The 26,011-nt window shown below is 51.7% G+C and overlaps 1 protein-coding gene across 1 annotated transcript in view; it reads left to right on the plus strand.

The window, feature by feature from the left end:
* The window catches only part of LOC142251800 (cytochrome P450 2C8-like), a 31,028-nt gene extending 7,469 nt beyond the window's left edge, over positions 1-23,559 (plus strand). The window contains exons 4-10 of the mRNA XM_075324848.1: positions 2,521-2,670; positions 15,583-15,743; positions 15,824-16,000; positions 16,097-16,238; positions 18,249-18,436; positions 21,353-21,494; positions 23,332-23,559. Coding sequence (XP_075180963.1) covers positions 2,521-2,670; positions 15,583-15,743; positions 15,824-16,000; positions 16,097-16,238; positions 18,249-18,436; positions 21,353-21,494; positions 23,332-23,507 — 1,136 coding nt within the window. The 3' untranslated portion in view covers positions 23,508-23,559. The remainder of the gene's footprint in view (positions 1-2,520; positions 2,671-15,582; positions 15,744-15,823; positions 16,001-16,096; positions 16,239-18,248; positions 18,437-21,352; positions 21,495-23,331) is intronic.
* The last annotated feature ends 2,452 nt before the right edge of the window (positions 23,560-26,011 follow it).

Consider the following 26,011-nt stretch of genomic DNA (forward strand, 5'->3'; position numbering starts at 1 on the left):
CAACAAAATCTGGAAGAGATTTTCCTCCTGGTGTGGTTCTCGGCCTCCTGACCCTCTTCGGCCTAATATTGCGCAGATTCTGGACTTTCTCCAGAGTGGTTTAGACTTAGGTCTTCGGCCTAGCACCCTGAAAGTTCAGGTGTCAGCACTCAGTGCAGTCTTTGACATGGCTCTGGCAGATCATCGTTGGATCCGTCGGTTCTTTGTGTCCGCTAGTAGACTCTGTCCACGTCAGAGGGTCCTGACGCCTCGCTGGGATCTCAATGTGGTCCTTACAGGACTATCTCAGTCTCCGTTTGAACCTCTGTGCTCTTGTAACATTCGTTCCCTTTCTCACAAGACTGCTTTGCTTGTGGCTATTACATCTGCTCGCAGAGTCGGCGAACTTCAGGCTTTGTCCGTTAGGGAACCTTACCTGACCATCAGAGATGACAGCATTGTGTTTCAGCTGGACCCTTCCTTCCTTCCCAAGGTGGTTTCGGATTTTCACCGTTCTCAGTCCATCGTCCTGCCTTCCTTCTGTCAGAATCCTCGGACTCCGGGTGAGGAAATGTTTCACTCTTTGGATGTCCGTCGGATAGTGTTGCACTACCTGGAGGTTACTGCTTCTTGGCGCCTTGATTCTAACCTGTTCATCCAGCCCTTTGGCCGCAATAAGGGCAAGAAGGTGGCTAAGAGTACCGTCGCCAACTGGATTGTGCGGGCAATTAGAGATGCCTACCTCGCTCAGCATCTCTCTCCACCTACTGGATTCACGGCGCACTCCACCAGGGCTACCTCTGCCTCCTGGGCCGAACGGGCAGGGGCTTCCCCTGAGCAGATCTGCAAGGCAGCTACGTGGTCTTCGCTCCATACGTTCACGAAGCATTATCGGTTGGATCTGGATTCCAACAGGGATTTGGCCTTTGGCAGGAGGGTCCTGCAGGCTGTGGTCCCCCCCTAGGTATCAATTCTTTGGTATTCCTCCTATGCTGTCGTGGAAGGGACTAGAGAAATAAGAATTATTCTTACCGATAATTCGCTTTCTAGGACCTTCCACGACAGCAGGTAATTCCCTCCCCTATATATTCATTTACTCCTGAATGTGTAGTACTTCTCATATGCTATGGATTCTTTGTAAGACACTGGCTGTGGGAGGTGGGAGGGTCCTTTTAAACCTCTTGAACTTCCTGTCCCAATTAGGGCGTGGAGAGACAACCTCCTATGCTGTCGTGGAAGGTCCTAGAAAGCGAATTATCGGTAAGAATAATTCTTATTTCCAGATTATAAGACACATTTCCCACCCTCAAACCCCTCAAAATTAGAGGTAAAATGGGGGTGCATCTTATAATCTGCATACGGCTTACCGGTGTGGTGAGGCTGGGTCAGCGATATTGAGGGCTGCAGTGCAGCAGCTCAGGAAGGTCAAAGCATGGGTTTTCATGGCGGCAGGTGCCACTTAACTGACTGTAGGCTCTACTGATCCACCTGCGCTTGATGCAAAGAACATAAAATGTCCAGAGGTGGTGCAAATTGATGCACTGTACTTCAAGAAAATGGTACATGTGTAGATTGGCCACAGTCCTTTTTCTTGAAGTCCATTGCATCAACCACGGGCAACTTGATGAAGCCTGCAGTCAGATCATTGACACCCAATTCTGTGACCCTACTGAGCCACTCCACTGCAGTGACACCCCCTTCACCAACCCTGCCTCCTTTGACCCAACTCCACCACCCTGATAAGCCATAGCATTGCCTACCTGGCCTCCAGTGACCTTCCTGAGCTCCCCTAAATTTTTTTTTTTTTTTTTTTTTTTTTTTCCTCTAAATTTGGAGTGCATCTTATAGAACGAAAAATACAGTAATTGTTGTGAAGCCTGAACATGCAAGACGATACACTCCAGAATTATTGGTTATGTTTCAATCCTCCCTTGTTTGTACCCTTGTTTGTACGTTATACTGATTGGTTCTTTGGAATATCAGATAAATATGAAGCATCATGACACAAATGGATGTGAAGATAATAATCTCGGCATAGTGTATGTACATACTGTTGCACAGCTTCTAGCTTCCCAGTTGCAGAAGAAACTTCCCAGAGCAGATTACTTGGGATAACAAGCTTTTTACTTCAGAACATGAGGTAAATGATATGCAGTCATTCAGCACTGCACCAGGAAGAGAAAACCATTAAGTACAAAAGACTTTTTACAATAGTGAGTAAGGAAACTTTGCACAACATCGCCATCTAATGTTAGATCAGCATAAAGTCCTCCTTCACACAAACAAGTCCTCAACTGTTGCATATACCAACACATACATGGAAGCCAGTGTATGAGATAATGTCTTGTAAACATTGCCATGTGACAAACACTTCAAAACCACATCTTAGTGGTACAATTCAATACATACAAGATGGTTCTTCCACACACTTCAGAATCCAGGTGTATTATCAAATTCAAATAGAATATCAATCATGACAATCTTCTCCTGGATCAGATTATTTCCCTAACAGTATGATCCATTTTTGTCTCCTAATCTCAGGAGTGTTATTGAGCAATGGTGAGTGCTGGAGACAGCTACATCTGTTTGCTGTTGGTTTCCTGAAACATGCTGATCTGGGGAATAGAAGCATGGAAATGTGCATTAAAGACGAATCGCGTCACCTGATAGAAGAGATTCGAAAGAAAGGACGTAAGTTTAAAAAAAAAAAAAAAAAAATGGAAGTGGTGATGATGGGATGACGTTGACTTATTTCTATCTAGGAATCTGGAATTGCCTGATTTAAAATGTAATGCAATATTATAAATCAATAGTTATCACATGGCTTACTATATACTGTACTTATATAACAGCAGGCGTGGGCTGCAGCAGGCGTGGGCTGCAGCACGCAGAAGACCGTGGTGACTCAACTGGATTTACTAATGCACAAACTGGAACAGGGGAAAACTATAAGGACAATGGGTTCAGTTTGTGGCTTACACAAACACAATAGCTCATAAGGATTCAGGGGAAAACACTCCTCCCTAATGACTTGTAGCCCATGTTAAGTACTATGGGGGAGGGGGCTATATGCCTCCTCACAATCTCTGGGGATGTATGTGAAACACCCAGAGTCTTGGGGAAGGGAGGGGGGCGGCACTGCTGCTCCTACTCAGTGGCTCGAGCGGTGGGCTGGATCCGGGGACCCGAGCGGTGCTCCTCGCCCGTGAGTGAAGGGAGTTGGTTTGTTTTGGGGATTTTAGTCCATGACGTCACCCACGGGTTGTGGTGAAGATGGGCACCACCGCTGCTGGTGATGGGGTTTTCTAATGTTAAATTGGAATAAATTACATGAAAATAAGCTTCTTTGCCATGACATGCTTTCACAATCTGATTCTTCTGCTGAGATCTTATCTTGCATAGTTTTTACAGCTTGTTGCCAAGAAGACCAACCAGAAGAGACTAGTCACGTATGCATAGTCACACTGCAGATTGGGAACTCAGGAATTAACTTTTCAGCCACTCTCAAATCCATTGATTTCTGAATCTGTTCACCTTGTCCTCCTTCTCCCTGTCGGCTTCTGATTGAGAGCTGCTATTGTCGCGGGCGGAGGAGGGGACGCTGCGCTCTCCCACTGCTCGGGTCCTGCCGCTGCTGCTCGGTGGTGGCTCAAGCGGTGGGCCGGAACCCGGGGACTCCTCGCCCGTGAGTGAAAAGGGATGGGGATTGATTGTGGGGATTTGGTTGTTGTCCGTGACGCCACCCACGGTTGTGGTGATATTGGTGACACCACCGCTGCTCTGGACGGGGATCCCGGGAGCGGTGACAGGGAGCAGCTTTGTTGTTAGTTCTCCCCTTCGTGGGTAGGGGGTTGGTTGTCCCGGGGCCCGGTGATGGGGGTAGGGATGGTTGGCAGGCGGGCTACGGGGCCTGGTGAGTTGCGGGGGCAGTGCTGTGCCGCACGGCATGGTGGTACTCACTCAGCCCAATGATGAAGACACAGTTCTCGGTAAAACACACGGCTGGATGGACGGGTCCCACAGACGGCTGCGGTGTTGTTTCTCCCGGCAGGTTGATGGTGACTGCCTTTCCCTGCACCTACGTACAGTGTATGGTTCCAATGGGTTCCCACTGGTAACCCGCTCCCCAGCTCGGATATGGGCTGGAGGAGCCCCTTTTGCCTGCAGGCTCTGGCCCTGGAAAATGGTTGCCTTGGCGGTGTCTCCCTCCTTTTGGTTGGACGGTTGCCTTCTGTCGGGACTTGGTTGCTGGGAAACCCCGGAGGTTCCCTTCGCTAACGGATTCGGCAACTTCACGGCGACTCCTAGCCTTGCAGGGGTCCGTAGGCCCCTGCCAGATGGTGCTGACTTCTCTTTGCGTACCGGTCCGGTACCGCCGGGCCACCGCCCGTCCATGGTCCTTGCGGTAAACTCCGATAGGCCACTCCTGCAGATGGTCACCACCGTCTGCCAACCTTGCTGTATTGCCCGGGCCACACCCGGACGCTGTCAGTTAGTTGCTCCACTACCACTTTCCTTCCTCTCACTTTATCTTCCAAAACTGACCTGTTTACTTTCCCACCTCCAGGACTGTGTACTCCTCGGTGGGTGGGACCAACTGCCTGGCCCACCCCCTGGTGTGAACATCAGCCCCTGGAGGAAGGCAACAAGGGTTTTGTGTCTGACTTCGGTGTGCCTGATCGGGAGTGTGGGGGTGTGTTGTGCTGTTCTCTGTGGCCCCTGGCTTGTCCAGGGCGCCACACTATTGTCGCGGGCGGAGGAGGGGACGCTGCGCTCACCCACTGCTCGGGTACGGCTACTGCTGCTCGGTGGTGGCTCAAGCGGTGTACCGGATCCCGGGGACTCGAGCGGCGTTCCTCGCCCGTGAGTGAAAGGGGGTGGTTTGGTTTAGGGATATTGTCCGTGATGCCACCCACGGTTGTGGCACCACCGCTGCTCTGGACGGGGATCCCGGGAGCGGTGACGGGGAGCAGCTTGGATGTTTTCTCACCTCCGTGGGTAGGGGGTGTTGGTTGTCCCAGGGCCCCTGTAAGGGGGTAGGGATGGATGGCAGGCGGGTTACGGGGCCTGGTGAGGTTCGGGGGCAGCGCTGTGCCGCACGGCACGGTGGTACTCACTCAGCCAGTAATTCACACGGAGTCTCTGGTCAAACAAACGGCTGGATGGACGGGTCCCACAGACGGCTGCGGCTGTTCTCCCGGTAGGTTGATGGTGACTGCCTTTCCCTGCACCTGTGTTGTGTTTACAGTTCCAATGGCTTCCCACTGGTAACCCGCTCCCCAGCTTGGATGGATGCTGAAGGAGCCCCTTTTTGCCCGCAGGCTCTGGCCCTGGGAACTGTAGCCTTGGCGGTGACTGTTTCCCTTTACGGTGTGAGCTGTTGCCTTCAATCGGGTCTTGACTGCTGGGAAACCCCGGAGGTTCCCTTCGCTAATGGATTTGACCAATTTTACGGCGACTCCTAGCGTTGTCGGGGTCCATAAGTCCTGCCGGATGGTGCTGGCTTCTCTTTGCTCTCCGATCCGGTACCGTCGGGCCACGGTCCTTACGGTTCGCTCCAATTAGCCTCTCCTGCAGACGGTCACCACCGTCTGCCAACCTTGCTGTTCTGTCCGGGCCACACCCGGACGTCTTCAGTCTCCTCTGCTACCACTTCACTCCTCCTCAACTCCTCTCCAAAACTAATCTGACTCCTTTTCCCGCCTCCAGGACTGTGAACTCCTCGGTGGGCGGGACCAACTGCCTGGCCCACCCCCTGGTGTGGACATCAGCCCCTGGAGGCAGGCAACAAGGATTTGTGTTTGGCTTCGGTGTGCCTAGCCGGGGTGTGTTGGTGTAGTACCTGTGACGACCTGGCTTGTCCAGGGCGCCACACTATCGGTCCTGCAAAGTTCCCTCAATTAGCAGTTTCTAGGGGAATTCTTATTCATTGCTATTAGTGTGACGCCCTGGCCTATCGGGTCGTTACAGGGTATTCTGAAATCTGCCCTTCTGTGCAATATCCACCTCCTTGTTTGGGACCCATAACCTACATGGTGTTTCCTACAACAGCTAATAAAATCCTAGGTACACTCTGCACCAGACACACCAGTGGATGGCCTGAGTGGAATAGGGTCGCCCACTTGGGGGGTTCGTTAAGGGGAGGTAAGGAGTCCTTCAGTGAAGTGAAGGAGGTCAGGAGCCGGGCCCCTTGGAAGCAACTAGGTGGCAGACGGTGGCCTAGGCCTAGTAGGAGCTGGAACCCCGGTCGCAGGGGATCATAAGGGGCACAGAACTGTCGAGGGCAGCCTTGTACAATCACTGGGCTGGGACCAGGGCATGACTGGGTACGTGGACCCTAGGTCAGGGAGTAGCTTCAGGCAACCTTACAAGTTACCAAACGAGAACGGAGCCTTCAAGATCCGTTCTCCACCTGCTCCAAAATCTGGGTACTAGCGCAATGAGGGGATAGGACTTTCCACTAAAACGGTCCAGAAAATCCCAAGCGTGAACCCTGAGGGCAAGCTCCCAGTTAGCCACACTGGGGAGTAGGACCTGATTAGTTCTATACTACCGGGACCAACAGAAGTAAACTTAGTGCCAGGAGGAAGGTCACAGATCACCAGGCAGCACCATTTGGGGACTGGACCCAAACTAGCTCCCCTCAGCGGCATCCAGAACTTTGGTTTATCCAGTTGTCGGCGTCTGCTTTATGAACTGAGTATGTAAGTGACCTTTTCACTCCCCAAACACAATCAAAGTCCCAGGTCATTCCCCCTACCAATGGAGGGTTCTAACACCTGGCTGCTCCACTCAATCACCCCCGGGTACTCCCAACTGCAGCGGTAGTGTCGCAGGAGGGGACGCTGCGCGCTCACCCACTGCTCGGGTCCGGATGCTGCTGCTAGCTCGATCGGTGGGCCAGATCCCGGGGACTCGAGCGGCGCTCCTCGCCCGTGAGTGATTTGGTGTAGGGATATTGTCCATGATGCCACCCACGGTTTGTGGTGAGGTTGGGACACCACCGCTGCTCTGTACAGGGATCCCGGGAGCGTTGACAAGGAGCAGCTGAGATGTTTTCTCCCCTCCGTGGGTAGGGGGCTTTTGGTGGTCCCAGGGCCCGGTGGTGGAGGTCGGAAGGTGGGTTGCGGGGCCTGGCCGGGTGCAGGGTCGCGGGGCAGTGCCAGATGGCACGGTGGTACTTGCTCAGCCAGTAATGCACACGGAGTCTCTGGTAAAACAAACAGCTGGATGGACGAGTCCCACAGACGGCTGCGGCGGTCACTCCTGGTAGGTTGGCGGTAACTGTCTCTCCCTGCACCGGTGTTATGTTCTCGGCCCCAATGGCTTCCCACTGATAGCCCGCTCCCCAGCGGTATGTTGGCTAAGGGAGACCTTCCTTTGCCCGCAGGCTCTGGCCCTGGGAGCTCTAGCTCTGGCGGTAGCTTTATCTCCCTCACGGTTTGGACGGTTGCCTTCAGACGGGTCTTTACTGCTGGGAAACCCCGGAGGTTCCCGTCGCTGACGGATTTGACCGGCTTTACGGCGACTCCTAGCCTGGTCTGGGTCCGAAGGCCCTGCCGGATGGTGCTGGCTTCTCTTCGCTTCCCGGTTCCGTACCGGCGGGCCACCCCACCCCCGTCCCCGGTCCTCACGGTTGTGCGTCAATCGGCCTCTCCTGCAGACGGTCACCACCGTCTGCCAACCTTGCTGTCAGGTGCCTGGGCCACGCACCCAGACACGGCCAGTCAGTTCCTCCACTACTACTTCCTCACTCTACGACTCCTCAAACTGTTCTCCTAAACTGCCTTCCTTTTCCCGCCTCCAGGACTGTGAACTCCTCAGTGGGTGGAGCCAACCGCATGGCTCCGCCCCACCTGGTGTGGCCATCAGCCCCTGGAGGAAGGCAACAAGGATGTGTCTGACCTTGATGTTTGGGAGTCACCTGGTTTTGTCTACCAAGGGTCAGCCACAACAGGGCCAGCTGTGGACTGCCCTTGTAAGGGCGGGAGTCATTGTGGATAAGTAAAGGGTCAGTTTAATCCCAAACAGGGCTAGTGACCAAGCCACGACTCCCACCGTGCCGGTACTTGGACTATAACAACACGGGAGAATTTTGATCCATCCATGGCTAGAAGGAACTGGGTGAGATTGTTCCACTTTAAGTGGTCTTGATTCTGCATCGTTTTTTCTTATTACATGCTTCTTGCCTTAAGGTATAATTGGTATCTAGCAGAATATATCCATTTAGGAGTCATCTTCTGGATATTATAATTGACGTTGCATGTTTCTGCTTAAATTGTCCTTTGATGGTATGTTGCATTAGTGTAATTTTACAGCTGGGCAGTTGTTTGCGTTCATGACGTATCTATAAGGGATAAACGGGTCTCCAGTGACAAACTTCCCCTTAATTTAAACATATTAGTAACGACACAGACTCCAACTTTATTGCCGAATGGCCACAGCTTTATTCAACAGTATATATGTACCAAACTTGTGGCTCAACATGCCACCCCATTAACACCTGAACCTGTACATATATACATATTCTCCACAAAATTACACCTGATAGGTCCATCCGAGAGCCAAACCATCATTCCTATCCCCCGGCCGTAACCTCCAACCGGCCCAGGGGACCACCTCGGCCGTGACCAAACCGACCCGAGGTGTAGGGTAATTAACGTTCCATCGTTAATTACCCCTCCCCAGAACCTGCAGGACCTCCGCCTACAAGTTCCCATCCAACTCAAAGCCACTCCCCCTGAGTGGCTTCATACCAACAAACCTACTGTCGGTACACCAAACCTCTCTGAACGGACCTATCACCCCGCCACAGACCGGCCAAGTGACACCTTACTTGGCCCGGTCCCCCCACACACCCAATGCTCGTTCCTTTCCATCCTTCAAACCCAACTTCCACAAATCCAACCGCCATCCGTGAGAATGGACCCCATCACGCCTCAAATACTGCTCGGTGTACTTCTCCAACTCCTCGAATCGAACCACCAACCTCCGTTCCACGCTCCAAACCTGCCCATCGCCCGGTTCCATTTTTCCCAGGCCCTGTTAATCCGATCCACTCCTAAAACGCCACTGCCTTCGGGCTACCATATCGGACCTCACAATCACCATGCCATGGAACGCCCTCCACAAATGAAGTAAATCCACCTTGCTCTCCCTTTTAACTCCCACACCATCCACGCTCCAAAGTCATTCCCCCCCCCACCTGCAGCATTAAAACCACAGGTTCCTTGTCAATCCGGCTATAATACACCAATTCAGGGCGAACTCTACTCCAAGTCATGCCCCGAACTCCGAGCCATTTTTTACACGGGCTTCCTACATCGCCGCTCCGTGCAAAGAGACTGCCCACCAAACCGTCCTCAATAAAGGACCCCCCCCCTGTCACCAAACATCACCTAATCAGATGTGGTCTAATATACAAACGAAACCCGGAGGAATCCCAGCTCCCAATCCACCGGGTCCCATCCTCACTCAGCCCCCCCACTTAGCCGCTTCGGTCGCTGCCCCAATCCGAAAGGAGTGGGACCCATAACCCTTGGCTACTCCCCCGGCCTTTACTAAAGCCTTCTTCAACACTGCCATACTGGACTCACGATAAGGCATATCCATCCACATGTCTAAAGAAACACCGGGGTAGCCACCCCACACCTGCAAGAATTCCACCACCTGACCCACTGGGCATAGGTGGTGCCCTGGCAATTCAAACAATGTCACCAGACGTCCCCCACCTAATTGGTCTGTCTATCGAAAACCATACCGGCACTCACGCCATCCTTACCAAGCGTAACAACCTCTAATAACAGCCCGCCTACCGCATGCCTGGCAGGGCTACCAAATTCTCTGATGCAGAAAACCCCAAAAATGCCAATACGAAGGCAACCTTAAACAGCCTCGTACCTAATCGGACGAGCATATATCCCCCAACCACATCACCAACCAATCAACGACGGAAACAATAGTGGCCGTCTCCTGTCTCGCGACCACGCGTCCTTTGAAAACCCTTTATCCCCAACCGCACCAGAAAATCCTTTGCCACGTCCCGAACCCCTTGAATTTTAACAAGAAGGCCAACACCGCCCAACTTGTAATCATCACCGAAACGGACCGGCCTGCTGAAAAAATCCCAGCTAATCAATGACAAAAACCCCCAGCACTCAGCCTGTCTAACCAAGCTCCATAAAAGCCGCCTTCTCCAATTCCTCCCATTCTCGCCACACAGCCTGACATCGGCACAAGTAGCCTCAGTCACCGGTCTCCTGATTCCCTCAAATGCTACCCGACGCCAGGTCACACAGCCATGCCGGGCATAGTTCTCCCACCTTGTCCGCTCCAGGCACCATTCGCCTGCACCTGTTGAACTGAAACCGAGAGCGCATCAGCCACTTCACTTTGCCCTCCGGGCACATGCTGCGCCACCCCGCACCTGTTGGGTTCTAAACAACCCAACCCAGATGTCTCAAGTAGCACACCACCGGGAGCGATTTTGAAGACCATGAATTGATCGAAATACACCACCACCATGTCAGTACAATGCACACCAAGCTTCTTGCTCGCAAATTCTGGGCCCCAAAACTCCAATACCACTATGCTGGGGGAACATTTCCACCAGCGCCAAATATGTCACAAACCCCTTTTTCCACCCAAAGCCGTGGCCATTAGCCCACACACCGATGCGTCCTAAAATTGCCCCAAAACCTGATGCCCCCGCCGCATCAATAACAGCTCCGGCTGGCTATCTGATACTACCCTGCTCACCCATAACGTCCGTCCGTTGTATCATTCAAGGAATGCAGCCCCACACCAGCAAACCTTCTTTCATTGTCATTGACACTCTGACACATAATTTGTAGCAATCACCCCTGCCATTGCGCTCGCCAGACGCCTGCTAAATATTCGCCCCATAGGCCTAGTGCGACCGGCAAAATTCAACTTCCCAAGGACCGACTGAAATCCTGTAACCGCACCTTCTTAGCCCAGTGCAACAACTGCACCGACACCTTCAAACACGCAGCTCGTCCTCCGGCAATCGGCATACCATAGCCACCGTGTCAATTTCAAAACCCAAGAAACACAAGGACGTCACTGGCCCTTCTGTCTTCCCCCCGTGCCACCGAATCCCCAGGCTTCCTGCAATGCGTTCTCATGTAAATAACAGCAAGGAACAAACCGAGGAGCCCACTGGGCCCACGCAAAAGAAATCATCCAAATAGTGTATCACTGAGTGGACACCCGCCACATCCCTGACTACCCATTCCACAAACGAACTGACGCTTCAAACTAAGCGCACGAAATAGAACAACCCATGGGCAGGCACTGATCCACATAGTATTGCCCATCCCACCTGCACCCAAAGGTGCAAAAACTCTCCGGGTGCACCGGAAGTAACCGTAAAGCTGCTTCCACGTCCGCCTTGGTCATCGGGGCCCCTTGCCCACTACCCACACTAACTCCCACGCCTTGTCAAATGATACATAACAGACCGCCGGCACTCGGGTGAAATCCCGCCGTTCACCAACAACCCAGCCGGGTAAGAGAGATGATGAAGGAGCCGGTACTCGTTCGACTCCTTCTTGGGTACCACTCCCAGCAGCGAAAACCCTCAAGTTGGGGGGTGACGGGTCCTGGACCAGACCCGCCATCCATCCCGCTCCACCTCCTTCTGCAGCCTTTCCGTCACCACCTCCGGATGTCCTTTTGTGGACCCCGAATTACCCGAGCGAAACACCGGCGCCCCAAAATCAAGCGGAACCCGGAAACCTACCATAAAACCCGTAGCAAATAGCTCCGCCGCCCGGTCATCCGGATATCTATTTAAATAGGGACGCATCCCTCTACCCTCACTAGCGTCCTTCCTGTTACCAAAAAACCTTCCCCCGCCTTTTCATTCCCCCTTTGAAACACCTGTCCAAAGAGTGGGAAAAAATTCCACAACCGGAACACTCGTGTTTTAACCGACACGCTGCCCCCAAACTTACATTGCCCCTCACTAAATTTACAACACGCCCCTGCACCCGGGCCCCGTGCCCCTGCACCCGGGCCCCTGGCACCACCTCAAAAAGGGGGCTGCGCCGGAGCCGTTATCAAGCGCATCCCCAAACATATCTTTTTGTGTTCCCACCAGATGCCCGGCCGCGCAGCCTTCCAATGCCAGCTAGTAAGCGTCCTCGGGATCAACCTACACCTCCCCCCTTTTTTTTTTTTTTTTTTGAACCTCCTTATCTCTTAGATTCACTTGCCTTCACCGTATCCAAATTAAACTTTCCAAGGGAAGCAGTGAAAATATTTCCCCATACTCCCTTTTTCTTATCTACTCCCTCACCTCCTTTTTTAAATGCCCCCCTAACGGACTCCCAAAACACCCGTAACTTCGCTCCGTGCCCTATCATCCAAACGCACCACCTCATCATCCTTTTCCACTTCCTCGCTAACCCACGCCACGGCCGCCGCGCCGTCCGCCTGACCCGCAACGACCGCCGGCACAACCTCCTAAGTCTCTACCTCGCGCACCGGTACCACCGGCAGCCACCCTGACCGTGGGACCCACCCACGCCCCCCGCCAGGGACCCAGGCCCGCTTCGACCTGACCGCCCAGCCGACGATCCCTACAACACCCTTAGCAGCTGCCCCCAAAACTCCGCCCCGGGTAACCCCGACTGACCGACCGCACTAAACCCCCGGCAAACCACTCCCCGCGGTGGAACCCCCGTCCCCGCTAACACTACCCACAACATTAAACATATTGATTGTTCTCTCACCGGGCTGCCTCTGAACCGAATCCGGAGCAGCCGTACCGCGAACATCCTGCTGCCGTTCATCCGTCCTGCCGCCTCCTCCGGTCCTTCTTCCTCGCCCGAATAAGAGGAGCTGCTGAAGTCCGCTGGGGGGACCAGCGAGGGGACAGCCCGCACCTTGCGGCCGTCAACCCCCACGGTCACCGCACCCTGCTCCTCCGTGCACCTCCTATTTGTCCTCTGTTTCCTGCCGCGAAGCGGCGTCCTGCCGCCATCCTTCTTTGCTGCCCCCTCCTGCTGCACCGCTGTAATCTCTGTAGCCCCCGGTGGTCCCCCTCCCTGCCGACTGCAGGAAGGCCGTGCCTCTCCGTCCGGATGCCAGGAACACCCCCCAGCCTGATCCCTGCTGGGAGGTACCGTAAGAACCGACCGCCGCAAGGGCCCTGCCGACCGCAAGACCCTGCCACCAGCACCCTCCGACTACCGCTCCGATCCGTCCCTCCATCCATGCTCTCTCTCCCCTGCCGTCTGCAGGGAGTCTCCCCGTCCGCTCTGTGGTGCCGGGCGCCACCCCCAGCCCGCACCTCACTGGGGGCTGCCGCTACTCTGGTCCGTGGCCGTGCAGGCCGCAGACCGGAAGTAGGCCTCGCATAAGCTCCGCCCACCCCCGGCCCGCGGAATCTCCGACGAGGATTCCTCCCGGCGGCCGGAGACACATCCAAAGGTGAGGTGCACTCCGCTGCCCCGGAGGGTCCCCGAAGGGGCTCCTAAATCTGTCTTCTCCCCCCCGACGGGGGAGTAACGCTCCGGCGGTCGCGCCCGCCGAGCGTGCAGCGCAGCTCCGGGCGCAGGAGCAGAGAAGCCGCTCCAGCCCTGCAGACGCGTCCTCGCCGATGTCCTCAGATGCTCCCCCCCCCCCCCCCCCCCCCCCAGCACCGCCACCATTCTTCAGTCAGGGAGGCAGCAGCGCAGGGGGGACACACTGTCTGTAGGTCAAAAGGGGCAGTGACCTCTGCACAGCCCCCTTTATACCCACACACCAACCCTCCCATATCCTGTCCCTCACCCAATCCCTTTTCCCGACTCTCCCACCAATCAGGCAGCCCCTATGTGCCTCCAACCTTAGCACTTAACTCTTTCCTACCCTAACCCTCCCGATCGTCATGGGCCTGTTCACCCCTATGGGGCTCTCTGGCCGTCTTTTATGCCTAATGGCACTAGTGCTGACTGGGTCAATTGGCATACTATCTCCATTGTGATCATACACATTTTCGGTAGGCTACATATACCCAGCAACAATTTAGCTTACTGGTGGTGCCACAACAGTTATTTGTGCACAAGATCTCCCTCCTGTGGTGTTGGTAAAGGGCGAATGTCTTCCATTCCCCTATATATTGAAATATGTTGACGCCATAAAACACATGAACCATTGTGGCCTCAACATTTTTTCTGGTTTTAATTGGTGTTTGGATCACTGTGTGTACTCACATCATTTTTAATAACCCAATTAAAGGTTAAGTTTTATTATCACATGTTGCTATAATTTGTTTAAGTTGTACATGTTGGAATTCTCCTCTAATACCTACTGGTTTTAAATTGGTGCTATATTCTGACCTTGATGTTCCTAACTGGGGTGTAGAGTGTTGTTGCAGTACCTGTGATGTCCTGGCTTGTCCAGGGCGCCACAGTGGTACTCCACATTACCACATACCACTGGTGGCGTCACAAACACTAAGTATAATCCTTTCTCTCTTCCCCTTTTCATTTGAGTGGCTGCATGACCCCCTGGGTCCTGACGCTGTGACGCCCTGGCAAAACCAGGGTGTCACAGACCTGCAGAAATCCAGCAAAGAGCAGGTCACTCTCCTCTGTAACCTGATCCCACACCAGTGCAGCAGGACAGACACCACCCCCCCAGGCTGCTACAGAAGCGTGCTCCAAAAGGGCCGGGACAGGCTGTTAGTGAGGAAGGGACTTGAGGTGACCGGGGCAGGGTAGTGGCCCGCTGGTGTCGAAAGACATCCCGGCTCACTGCAGGGGAGTGGACTCCCCGTTCCCAGCTGAGGAGGAGAAAGAGGCACCTGGCTGCAGGGCAAGAACACTGGTCTGCTGCACCATGTGTGGGACTTAACCACCATCTGTACCAAAGGCTATGGACACCGGCAATTTCTGGTTAATGCCTGACTGTGAATTGTCTTGTAAAGCGAACTGTGAGTAACAACATCCCCCCCCCCCGGTCCAACCGGGCGCACAGCTCTTACTGTCTCAATCTCCTCCCTGCACCACCTCACCGCAGTCCCGGGACACAAACACCCTACCTGTGGAGGGAAATCACCACCTTGCTGCCCACTACCATCCCCGGGATCCATTAACCAGCAGCGGTGGTGCTCCGTTACCTCACCGCACACCACGGGTGGTGTCACGGACAATCTCCCTTACCTAATCCCCTTACTGTGGAGCCTGGGATCACAGACCGGGTCACGCCACCGTGATACCCACAGAAGTGACCCCCCCCATGGCCCGGATCGGAGTACCCCTTATACCTGGGCGACAACGCCACCGCGGATCCAGATCTGAGCAGCCTGGCTGCTGACACGGGGGCAGCACATTAGCACAAACCGATGACCCCTCTGTTCAAATCTAACACTGGAGACTTCAGAAGGTCCATGGCAAAGACTTAACATGTCTCGTTGTAGCAAGGAGAAGCTAAGCATGTAATTTAAAGACTTTCAAGTGATAAATACTGAAGTTATCAAATGTATGATTGTGTCTTCAATTTGATCTTATCGGAAAAACTAAGTGAGCAACAGAACCAGTCAGAAAACCCATTCCAGACGTGCCCTTTAATAGGTATTTCACATCCTTTTAGGTGACCCCTTTGACCCAACACCTCTGCTGTCCAAGGCAGTCGCCAATGTTATCTACTCAGCTGTGTTTGGAGACCGGTGCGATTATGAAGATGTCAAATTTATGACCTTTTTAGGCTTGCTAAAAGAAATGACCCAACTGATGTCTTCCACTTGGGGAATGGTAAGTAAATGCTTGACTTAACTCTTGGTAAACCTGGTAAAACCTTGGTAAAATTTTTTTTTTTTTTTTTTTTTTTAAAGCTTCTCAATCACTTTCCCAATGCATTCAGCCGTATTCCTGGACCCCACCAGAAGATATTTACCAATTTTGAGAAATTGAGAGATTTCGTTGCAGAGTCCGTTGAAGAGCACAAGGCCAGCTTTAACCCTGATCTTCCTCGGGATTTCATTGACCACTTCCTAAAGCGCATGGCAATGGTGGGGTTTTTGTTTGTGTTTTGAAAGCTTTTAATATAAAAATTTAACAAGCTACTAATAATGACATAACAAACTACAAATTTTCTTACTTTGCAGGATACGGACAAGTCGAAAAGTCACTATCACTTTGACACTTTATTTGGCTCGATCATAGACTACTTTATCGCTGGCACAGACACCACAAGCGCAACTCTGAAGTGTGGTTTACTCTACCTACTCAAATATCCATATGTGCAAAGTAAGGTTTTGGGTGGGGTTGGTGGTGTTGTGATTTTTTTTTTTTTTTTTTTTTTTAATACAAGACTCATATATGTGATAACTAGGGAATAACAAGATACTTCCACATAGACTATCCCTATAAAATGTAATTACTTTATTAAATCACTTAAAACCACACCGTGATTACTAAAAGTGCACAGGATAGACTGCTGGCCCTCAATAGCTGCACCTATCTGTGCACCGCCTAACAGCGGGGGTTGGCACCCTAAAAATGCAATGTGGCGCCCCCACTCCGCGACGACTTTCCCTGCTGCCCCTGAAGTCCCTGCCGGAAAAAGGTGCAGTGCCTAAGATAAGTGCAACAAATTGGTGTGGCAGGTGGACAGTGGGGAGGACAATTCAAAAACTTATCTCATTGATATGAATAAAATAGTAATTTCAAGCCTCAACGCGTTTCTCCCAGAAGTGGGTTCCTCAGGAGGCCAATAGTAAACTACAATGGTGGTTCAGAAAAATCCTCTGTAGCCTGATGGCTGATTCAAAGAGGAGATCCTGATGATAAATAGCACACTGCAGACCCAAATAGTGTTGGTGTCCAAGGGAAAAACTCCCTATTCAATGAGAGCACCAATTTTTTTTTTTTTTTTTTTTTTTTTTTTTTTTTTTTATATACGGTATATCTAATATATAAAGCTGAATGTGTGTCCGGGATTGGCATCCACACTGTCGCAGCTATAGCCACACAATTTTGCACACTCACACTTCTGGACCCCGAGAGCATCATAGGCTATGTTTCGAGGGGAAATTTTAACCCCGCTCTTTAGTTATTTGCCAAAAAACCTGCCTCCATTAAAGCGAATGGAGCTGGGAGCCACAGTGCAGCCAGAACTTCAGAAGAATGCGCAGCCACGCCCTTATATGGAATGTTGGTGTGTCACAATGCAGACAGGGAAAGACAGACACAGAGACAGACTAAGAGACACACAGGAAAACAGACAGGGAAAGTGACAGAGCTAGACAGATGAGGAAAGAGATTGAGACAGATGGAGAAAGACAGTCAGACACAGACAAGGAAAGACAGACAAAGATAGAGACAGAGATATATACAGAGGGGGAGACAGAGAATTGGAGAGAAACAGACAGTTACTATCCCGGGTGTTAATACATTCTATTTATACATTCTATCCCCAGAATGTTAATACATTCCATCTTGTTAACAGCAGTTATTAACCCGGGCGAAGCCGGGTAGTACAGCTAGTGTGCATGTATATTATATATCATATCTTTCAAAAAGGGAGAAATTAGGATGTCTTCCAGATTTGTTATCTGTCTACATGATGGTTAATGGTTTCAAATTTTACAAGTCATTTTTCATAAAGACTGTTTTAAGACTGCCACCCCTGCAACGGTCGAACCGCATGGATCCGGGATTGCTGTGGCTTGAGGCAACTCAAATGTAAAGGGGGGGGGGGGCGGCGGCGGCTATCTACAGTGGATAATTCGTGACAACACCCATGGTGTGTGGTAAAGTGGAGTGCCACCACTGCAGCTGGAGAGTACCCAGTGGCGATGGAGTGGGCAGCCAGGTGTTTAACCCCTCCACGGGTAGGGGGATGCCCCGGGACTTGGTAATGACAGACAGGGAGATGCAGTTGGGGGTAAGGGTCATTTGCGTACTCACTCAGTTGACACCGACAACCTTAGTAAACCAAAGTTCTGGACACCGTTGCTGCTGAGGGGGAGCATGTTTGGGTCCAGTTTCTGTTGGTGTCGCCTGTTGATCTGTGACCTCTTTCCCGAGGTACCTTGCTTCTGTCTGGTTCCTGTAGCTTAAAACTAGCCAGGTCCCGCTCCCCAGTATGGATAACTGAGGGAGCTTGCTCTCAGGGTTCACTCTTGGGATTTCTTGGACCGTATATGTGGAAAGTCCTGTCCCTCTCGTTGCACTAGTACCCCGAAAATGATAGAAAATATAATTTTCTTTTGGTTACCCTCTTTAAAGACATTAAATTTTAATGTACCCACAAAGGTAAAATTCATGTGGAGCTGGATCATGTGATTGGCAAGAATCGATGTCCTTCAATGGAAGATCGAGTCCAGATGCCTTACACAGATGCTGTTGTACATGAAACTCAAAGGTTCGCAGACGTCGCACCACTGGCAATTTCACATGTGGCCTCCGAAAACACGACTTTCCGACGATACAACATTCCCAAGGTAAGTGAGACTGACATGCTATGTGGGGGGGTGGCACGTTCTAGCAGCTCAGAAGTGTCCCACAGATGGGCTTGTCATATATACATCCCAAAAAAGTTTTATTAAGGTCATGTCGCGGGCGGGGAGAACGCCGTCGCTGTTGCGCTGACGCTCAGGTCCAGCGCTGACGCTCAGTGGCTCGAGCGGTGGGCCGGATCTGGGGACTCGAGCAGCGTTCCTCGCCCGTGAGTGAAAGGGGTGGTGGGCTTGGGATTTATTCTGTAACGCCACCCACGGTTCGTGGTGAAGATGGGCACCACCGCTGCTGATGACGGGAATCCCGGGAGCGATGGTAGGGAGCAGCTGGGATGTTTTACTCCTCCTTGGGTAGGGGTCGGTGGTCCCGGGGCCTGGTTATGTGACAGGGAGGCAGGGTCGGTGAGGTGCAGGGTTGCAGGGACAGCGCGGCGCCGGATGGCACGGGTGTACTCACTCAGCAAGAAAGGTACAAAGTCCTCGGTAAACCAAACGGCTGGATGGACGGGTCCCGCAGCTGGCTGTAGTGTCTGTCCCTGGACAGGTGATGGCGGCTCTTTCCCTGCACCTGATGTTCTTCTTCTGACTACTATGGATTCCCAACGGTAGTCCGTGCCTCGGTGTATGGGTACCGGAGGAGCCAGTTTGCCCACAGGCGCTGGGCCCTTGGGTCTCTAGCCTTAGGCGGTAGCTGTATACCCTCACGTTGTGGGAATTTGCCTTCAATCGGGACTTTTGCTTTTGTGAAACCCCTGGGGTTCCAGTCACATTCGGATCTGACTATTGTTGGCGGCTTCAAGCCTGGTCGGGGTCCGATGGCCCTGCCTGTGTGTGCTGGCTTCACTTCGCTCCCCAGTCGATCCCGGCGGGCCGTCGCCCGTCCGCAGTCCTACGGTTCCGCATTGCTCCACCACTCCTGCAGACGGCCACCACCGTCTGCCAACCTTGCTGTCAGTGCCTGGGCCACAAACCCAGACACCCAAGTGTTTACTCCTCACTTCCACCTCCTGGACTGAAGCATGCTGCTTTTTTGCGAGTTTCTACTGCGAGTCTCTCCAATGCAAGTCTATGGGAGCGTGTAAATAATCTGATGTCACGGGACGGCACTCACACCATCCTAGTGACATCTGATTTTCTAAATACATTTCTCGCATGTTTCCTAAAACATTGGAAACGAGTGTCACAATATTCTGTCAATCACTATTCTGTCAGTCGGTCTCTCCCTCTCGGTCTCTATTCTCTGTCGGTCCGTCACTATCTCTGTCCCTCTGTCTGTCGGTCATTTTCCCCTCCTCTCATACTCACCGATCACCGGTGCGGCGCTGCACGGCATCCACACTGCTGCGGTGGCTTTTACTATTTTGAAAAAGCCAGCCGCTCATTAAACAATCTCATATTCATTTTTTTTTTTTTTTTTCCTGCCCACCGGTGCCTGATTGTTTGCAGTGAGACGCGCCCCCACGCTGAGTGACGTGTCTCTCTGCACCCAATCACAGCAGCCGGTGGGTGTGTCTATACTGTGCAATGAAATAATTAAATAATTAAAAAAGGCGTGCGGTCCCCCCCCTATTTTAATACCAGCCAGATACAGCCATATGGCTGAAGGCTGGTATTCTCAGGATGGGGAGCTCCATGTTATGGGGAGCCCCCCAGCCTAATCGCGTAATCGTGGCCACCGCTGGATCCAGTGCCAGCGGGTAACCTCAGTGACAGCTCAGCTGATCGCGCTACTCACCTCAGTTGCTGTGTGGAGGTGATGGGAGCGGCGGTGTCTTCTGCAGCTCCGGTCACCTTCATGCAGCAGAGCTGGAAGCGATGCTGGAGGTCTGTGGATTACGCTGGACATGGGCTTTTTGGGGCTGATTAAGTGTGTGTGTGTGTGTGTGTGTGTGTGTGTGTGTGTGTGTGTGTGTGTGTGCCCGATTTGCTAATGCACCAGGGCAAATCGGGAAGAGCCGGGTACAGTCCCAGAACTGTTGCATCTAATGTATGCAGCAATTCTGGGCGGCTGCTGACTGATATTGTTAGGCTGGGGGGCTGCCCATCCTGAGAATACCAGCCTTCAGCCGTATGGCTTTATCTGGCTGGTATTAAAATTGGGGGGGACCGCACGCCATTATTTTTTAAATTGATTTATTTTACTGCACAGCATAGACCCGCCCACTGGCTGCTGTGATTGGTTGCAGTGAGACACCTGTCACTCAGCGTGGGGGTGTGTCTCACTGCAACCAGTCATAGGCGCCAGTGGGCAGGGAAAGCAGGGAATATGAGATTGTTTAATGAGCGGCCGGCTTTTTCAAAAGAGAAGCCGCCGGAGCAGTGTGAACGCCGTGCTGGGGATCGGGGAGTATGAGAGAGGGCTGCTAACTTCAGTCACTCGGGGGATTTGCGGTCACCGGTGAGCCCTTCACAGGTGACCGCTAATCAGGACGCAGCACAGACAGCCGCAGCATGACCATGAAGTCGGGTGAAGTTCATTCTGACAGTGCGGCTCTGTCTGTGTCTGCTGTCATCTGCCATTAAGCTCTGCTGCATGGCTGGCTGTGTCTGCTATCAGCGGCCATGTAGCAGCACTGCATGGCAGATGACATAGTAAAAAATACGCATTACACACTCTAGTAAAATCATTAATTTATTCTGAAAGCATCGCACTTGCGTTGCACTCGGACCTAACGTGAACTAAAATCAGCCGAGTTTTTTTTTTTTTTTTTTTTTTTTTTTTTTTTCAGCCCAGTCGGACCAATTTTACTTGCATAGATGTGTTTCCACCCATAGTAAACCATAAGCCACGGTGACAAATGCAGTAAAGTGACAAACCCTATATATCATTCTATAAGGTCATAGTGGTAGGAGTGGCTTAATTTTTGAGGTGAGGTTCATGCCCTTGTTTTCTCTTTGCAGGACACTGTCATTGTTCCTGTGCTGACTTCAGTCTTAAGGGATCCCAGATATTTTAAGAATCCAAGACAGTTTGATCCCACAAACTTTCTGAATGACAATGGCAGCTTCCAGCAGAATGACGCATTTCAGCCTTTCTCAATGGGTAATTTGGTCATCAGTATAATCATTGTCCACTAATAGTATTGTAGGGGCTTCAACTGGGATCATTGATTGTCAAAGCATCATACATTGCATTTAGCCAGAACTGAGACAAGTACTAAATCTTAACCCCCCCCCCATAAGATGGACTTGCACATTGCACTTCATTGTGAAATTCAGTTGTAAAATCCACACTGAAGTTATCTAGAAACCTGGCATTGTAGACACTTGAGTCAACAATTGTCTCAGAAGTTGACGACAATCTTGACATAATCTCCACATTTTAGCACCAGTGTACTTTCAGTAGTTTTAAAGCTGCTAGTGGCAGCTTTATGTAATTATGGTTGAGCCTCTGGGAGGTCCAGCCATCCAACAAAGTGTAGCCACTTGACAATCTAGCCTAATGCTATCAGTACTGTGTAAGATAGAACTACATTAGTCAGTTTTGAGGCAGTCTCTGCCATTAAATGAGACATTTCAAAGATGGTGGTGGAATGAGAAATTGGGGAGGAATGGTGCGAGGCAACAAAGGCGTTGAGTAAAGGACATGGTAGTGAGAACCATGATGTACAACTTTTAAAAGTTGCTGGCTTTCGAAAAGGGAATAGTCTCAATGTTCTTGGCCCTCATCACTGCCTAATGTAAATTGCCAAGAAGGGGTAGTCATGGGTGAGGGTTATAGTCCTCAACCCACCCTGGGACAGTATGGGGGGGGGGGGCGCAGAGTAGGGCAGTAAGTGTGGAGGTGGTACTGGTCTGGATCTTCAGCCAGCTTCTCAGGATCTCACTCACTATTGGCCTCACACATCGCAATGTCAAACTAGTCCACCACCGGTTAAAACCACAACTTTTACTGAACAGTTGGGTTAGCACAGTTTCCATTTCTTAAAGGCAGACTCTTCATCGATAGTTTATAGCCATTCTTTTTTGTACTGAACACACCTCTGCAGCAACGGCCACCAAGGGGTGATTTATCCTCTACTTTCTAGAAGAAGAGATGCCTCCCTCCCTCATACTGGGTTTACACCTTGCCTCTGAGGGGCTCACACTCTCCTACATTCTCATTTACTCCTTCTTTCTAGGTCTGACACCTCCACACCACCAAACTCCAATTTGCTTCATCTGACTGTGGGTCCTTTCCTTTCTTGATACTACTCCCTATATGCCCTGTACCTGGAAACTTCTGCCCTATTTCCTCCTGTGCTGGGGACAGTCCTCCCCAGTTAACCCATGCTGGCCTGTCACTCCCCATGTATTACCTCACACTAGGGATCAGTGGCGCCTAGTGGCAGTCGGTCAAATTACCCAGGAGACACACGTGTAAGTAAAATACAGTACATTAACACACATGCATGAAGAGCATCTCTCAGCATAAATAAACCAATTTGCCATACATATTTGGGGTCAACAGGCCCACTTACACAAATACCACACAATTTCCCAAAATATTTTTTTTATTCTCCCCCCCCCCCCCCCCCACCCCCCACCTCTATGGTCCATGAAAAGCAATTTATCAAAGCCTTAGGGTGAGGAAAGCTTCAGTAAATCTAATTTACATGCCGTGGGATTTCTTGGTTCAGTGGGTGGCTTTATCAGTGATGGCAATGTTCTATGTGAACCACTGATGGGACAACCCACCAACCCAGCCTGAGTCCTAGAAGGATCAATAATTCTCCACGATATTCAACTCTACTCGGCTTCCCCCTGCTTCGCATGTCTGCAAACTGGACACCTTTTTCATGACCACAGGTTCCCTCTAATGTGACGTGCAAGTCTTGACAGGTTTTTTTTTATTTTTTTTTTTGTATTGGTTTCCTACTAAAATGTCTGATTTTCTACAGGCCCTAGAAGATGCCCTGGAGAAAGTATGGCACAGATGATGATATTTCTCTTTCTGACAAACATATTACAGAATTTCAACCTGAAATCAGTTTTGGCCCCACACGATATTCAGATTGCAGCAGAACTAAATGGAACGCTGCCGTTTAACTACCAGATGTATGTGACCCCCAGATGATTGGAAACCTCTTTAAACTTATTTATTTGGTTGGGTAACCATTTATTAACTTACAAGTTTGTTATACAACGAAAAATAAAATTTGCATTATGATAAATTGTGCCTCTGTGTAAATGTCTTGATCATTCTTTGATCACCTGTTGTCTACTTGTTGGGGTGGCTAATAGGGGCCATGGTTGTCATTGCAGAAGGTCCCTGGCTGCAGAGTGACATGTCATTAACTCCACACACCCCAGTGCAACACAACAAAAATCCATTCATCTGCTGACACTAACTCACACATGAAGGTTTCCTTTAGGCACCGGAACTTTGTTAGCTTTGCACATCTCCATCTCGCAATATGAGGATACAGTTTTGAACTTCGGCGGGGTTCCTCATAGTAAGTCATGATATTTAATTTCCAGGCTGACTGCTTCCTTGGCACTTGAGTCTCTGAGAAGACCTGTAAGCCCCTCATCTCCTCTAAAGATGTGGCAGGCTCAACCTCTGCTCTCGCATTTGGTTCCCACCCTCTCTTTAGGGTCATGCTAACGGTTTCTTGAGGGGGTTCTTTAGGTATTCTTTCCAGGGAAACTGATACCACTCAGACTGCAGACTCCACACTCTTCTAGGGATGCAGCTACACTCAGTCCTTCCTCACACAGGACCCTGCGTGTCGGAGTCTGACCCTGAAGGTCTAGCCAAATTACTCCAAACGGGCTTCTGGCCTATTAGGTCTAGTGCAGCTACTCTCACTTTCTCCTCACTGGGGACTCTCCTTTCCTTTTCCTATTACTTGCCCTTTATTATAAGCTACAGACCTCCCTGCAGTTAACACCTTTCCTACCCAGAGGGTTCCAGTGAGAACATTACCATCTAGTGGCCACACAACATGGCACTCCTTTTTTAATATACATATACATGCTGCTTTTACTTCTGTGGGGGTGGCAGAGCCTTAGACCTCCCCCCCCCCCCCCCCCCCCTTACATGCTTGTCACAATCAACTTTTACCCACTATCAAAAATTCTGCTCCCATCCCCATGTGAGCTGCTTCTGTCGCGGGCTGAGGGGACGCTGCGCTCTCCCAATGCTCGGGTCCAGCTGCTGCTCCTGCTCGGCGGTGGCTCGAGCGGTGGGCCGGATTCCGGGGACTCGAGCGGCGCTCCTCGCCCGTGAGTGAAAGGGGGGGGGGGGGGGGATTGTTTTGGGGATTTATTGTCCGTGACGCCACCCACGGTTGTGGTGAGGTTGGGAACACCACCGCTGCTCTGGACGGGGATCCCGGGAGCGATGACAGGGAGCAGCTAGGATGTTGTTTTCTCCCCTCCGTGGATGGGGGGGTTTAGTTGTCCCGGGGCCCGGTGATGGGGTAGGGATGGTTGGCAGGCGGGTTACAGGGCCTGGCGAGGTGCAGGGTCGCGGGGGCAGCGCTGTGCCGCACGGCACGGTGGTACTCAGCCCAATGATGCACACAGTCTCTGAAACAACCGGCTGGATGGACAGGTCCCACGGGCGGCTGCGGTGTTGTCTCCCGGCAGGTTGGTGGTGACTGCCTTTCCCTGCACCTGTGTAGTATAACTGTTTCGATGGGTTCCCACCGGTAACCCACTTCCCAGCTAAGATGGGTGCTGAAGGAGCCCATTTTGCCCGCAGGCTCTGGCCCTGGGAACTGTAGCCTTGGCAGTGACTGTTTCCCTCTCTCGGTTGGACTGTTGCCTTCTGTTGGGACTTGACTGCTGGGAAACCCAGGAGGTTCCCTTCGCTAACGGATTTGGCAAATTCACGGTCACTCCTAGCCTTGCAGGGGTCCGTAAGCCCCTGCTGGATGGTGCTGGCTTCTCTTTGCGTACCGTTCCGGTACCGCCGGGCCACCGCCCGTCCACGGTCCTTACGGTTGGCTCCGATAGGACTCTCCTGCAGACAGTCACCACAGTCTGCCAACCTTGCTGTTCCGTCCGGGCCCCACACCCGGACCAACTTCAGTCTGCTCTACTGCCACTTTCCTTCCTTCCACTTTCACTTTCCAAACTAATCTCTCTCCACTTCACAACTGATCTGAGCTCTTTTCCCACCTCCAGGACTGTGAACTCGGTGGGCGGGACCAACCGCCTGGCCCACCTCCAGGACTGTGAACATCAGCCCCTGGAGGGAGGCAACAAGGATTTTCGTCTGACTTCGGTGTGCCTGACCGGGAGTGTGGGGTGTGGTGGTGTAGTACCTGTGACGACCTGGCTTGTCCAGGGCGCCACACTTCCAATGCCCCTCCCCTACCTATGGTTTACACTCTTATGGTAAATATGGAAATACTGTGAGGGCAGGGCCCTCTTTGGTCTGGCAACCATGTGGGGCAATGCCACTGGTTCGGAGGGCTGTTCCAGTTATTATGGTGTCAAAGACAATATTGCTGAAAGGATAGAATCCCATTGCCATCTTGCTCTGCACCATGATAGACTTTGATATCTCTAGGAGGTCAATGAAAAGGCTGAGAACATGCACACTGTTTATGCTGTGACTGATATGGGGTC

This window comes from Anomaloglossus baeobatrachus, chromosome 9 (genome assembly GCF_048569485.1).
Source record: "Anomaloglossus baeobatrachus isolate aAnoBae1 chromosome 9, aAnoBae1.hap1, whole genome shotgun sequence".
Taxonomy (NCBI): domain Eukaryota; kingdom Metazoa; phylum Chordata; class Amphibia; order Anura; family Aromobatidae; genus Anomaloglossus; species Anomaloglossus baeobatrachus.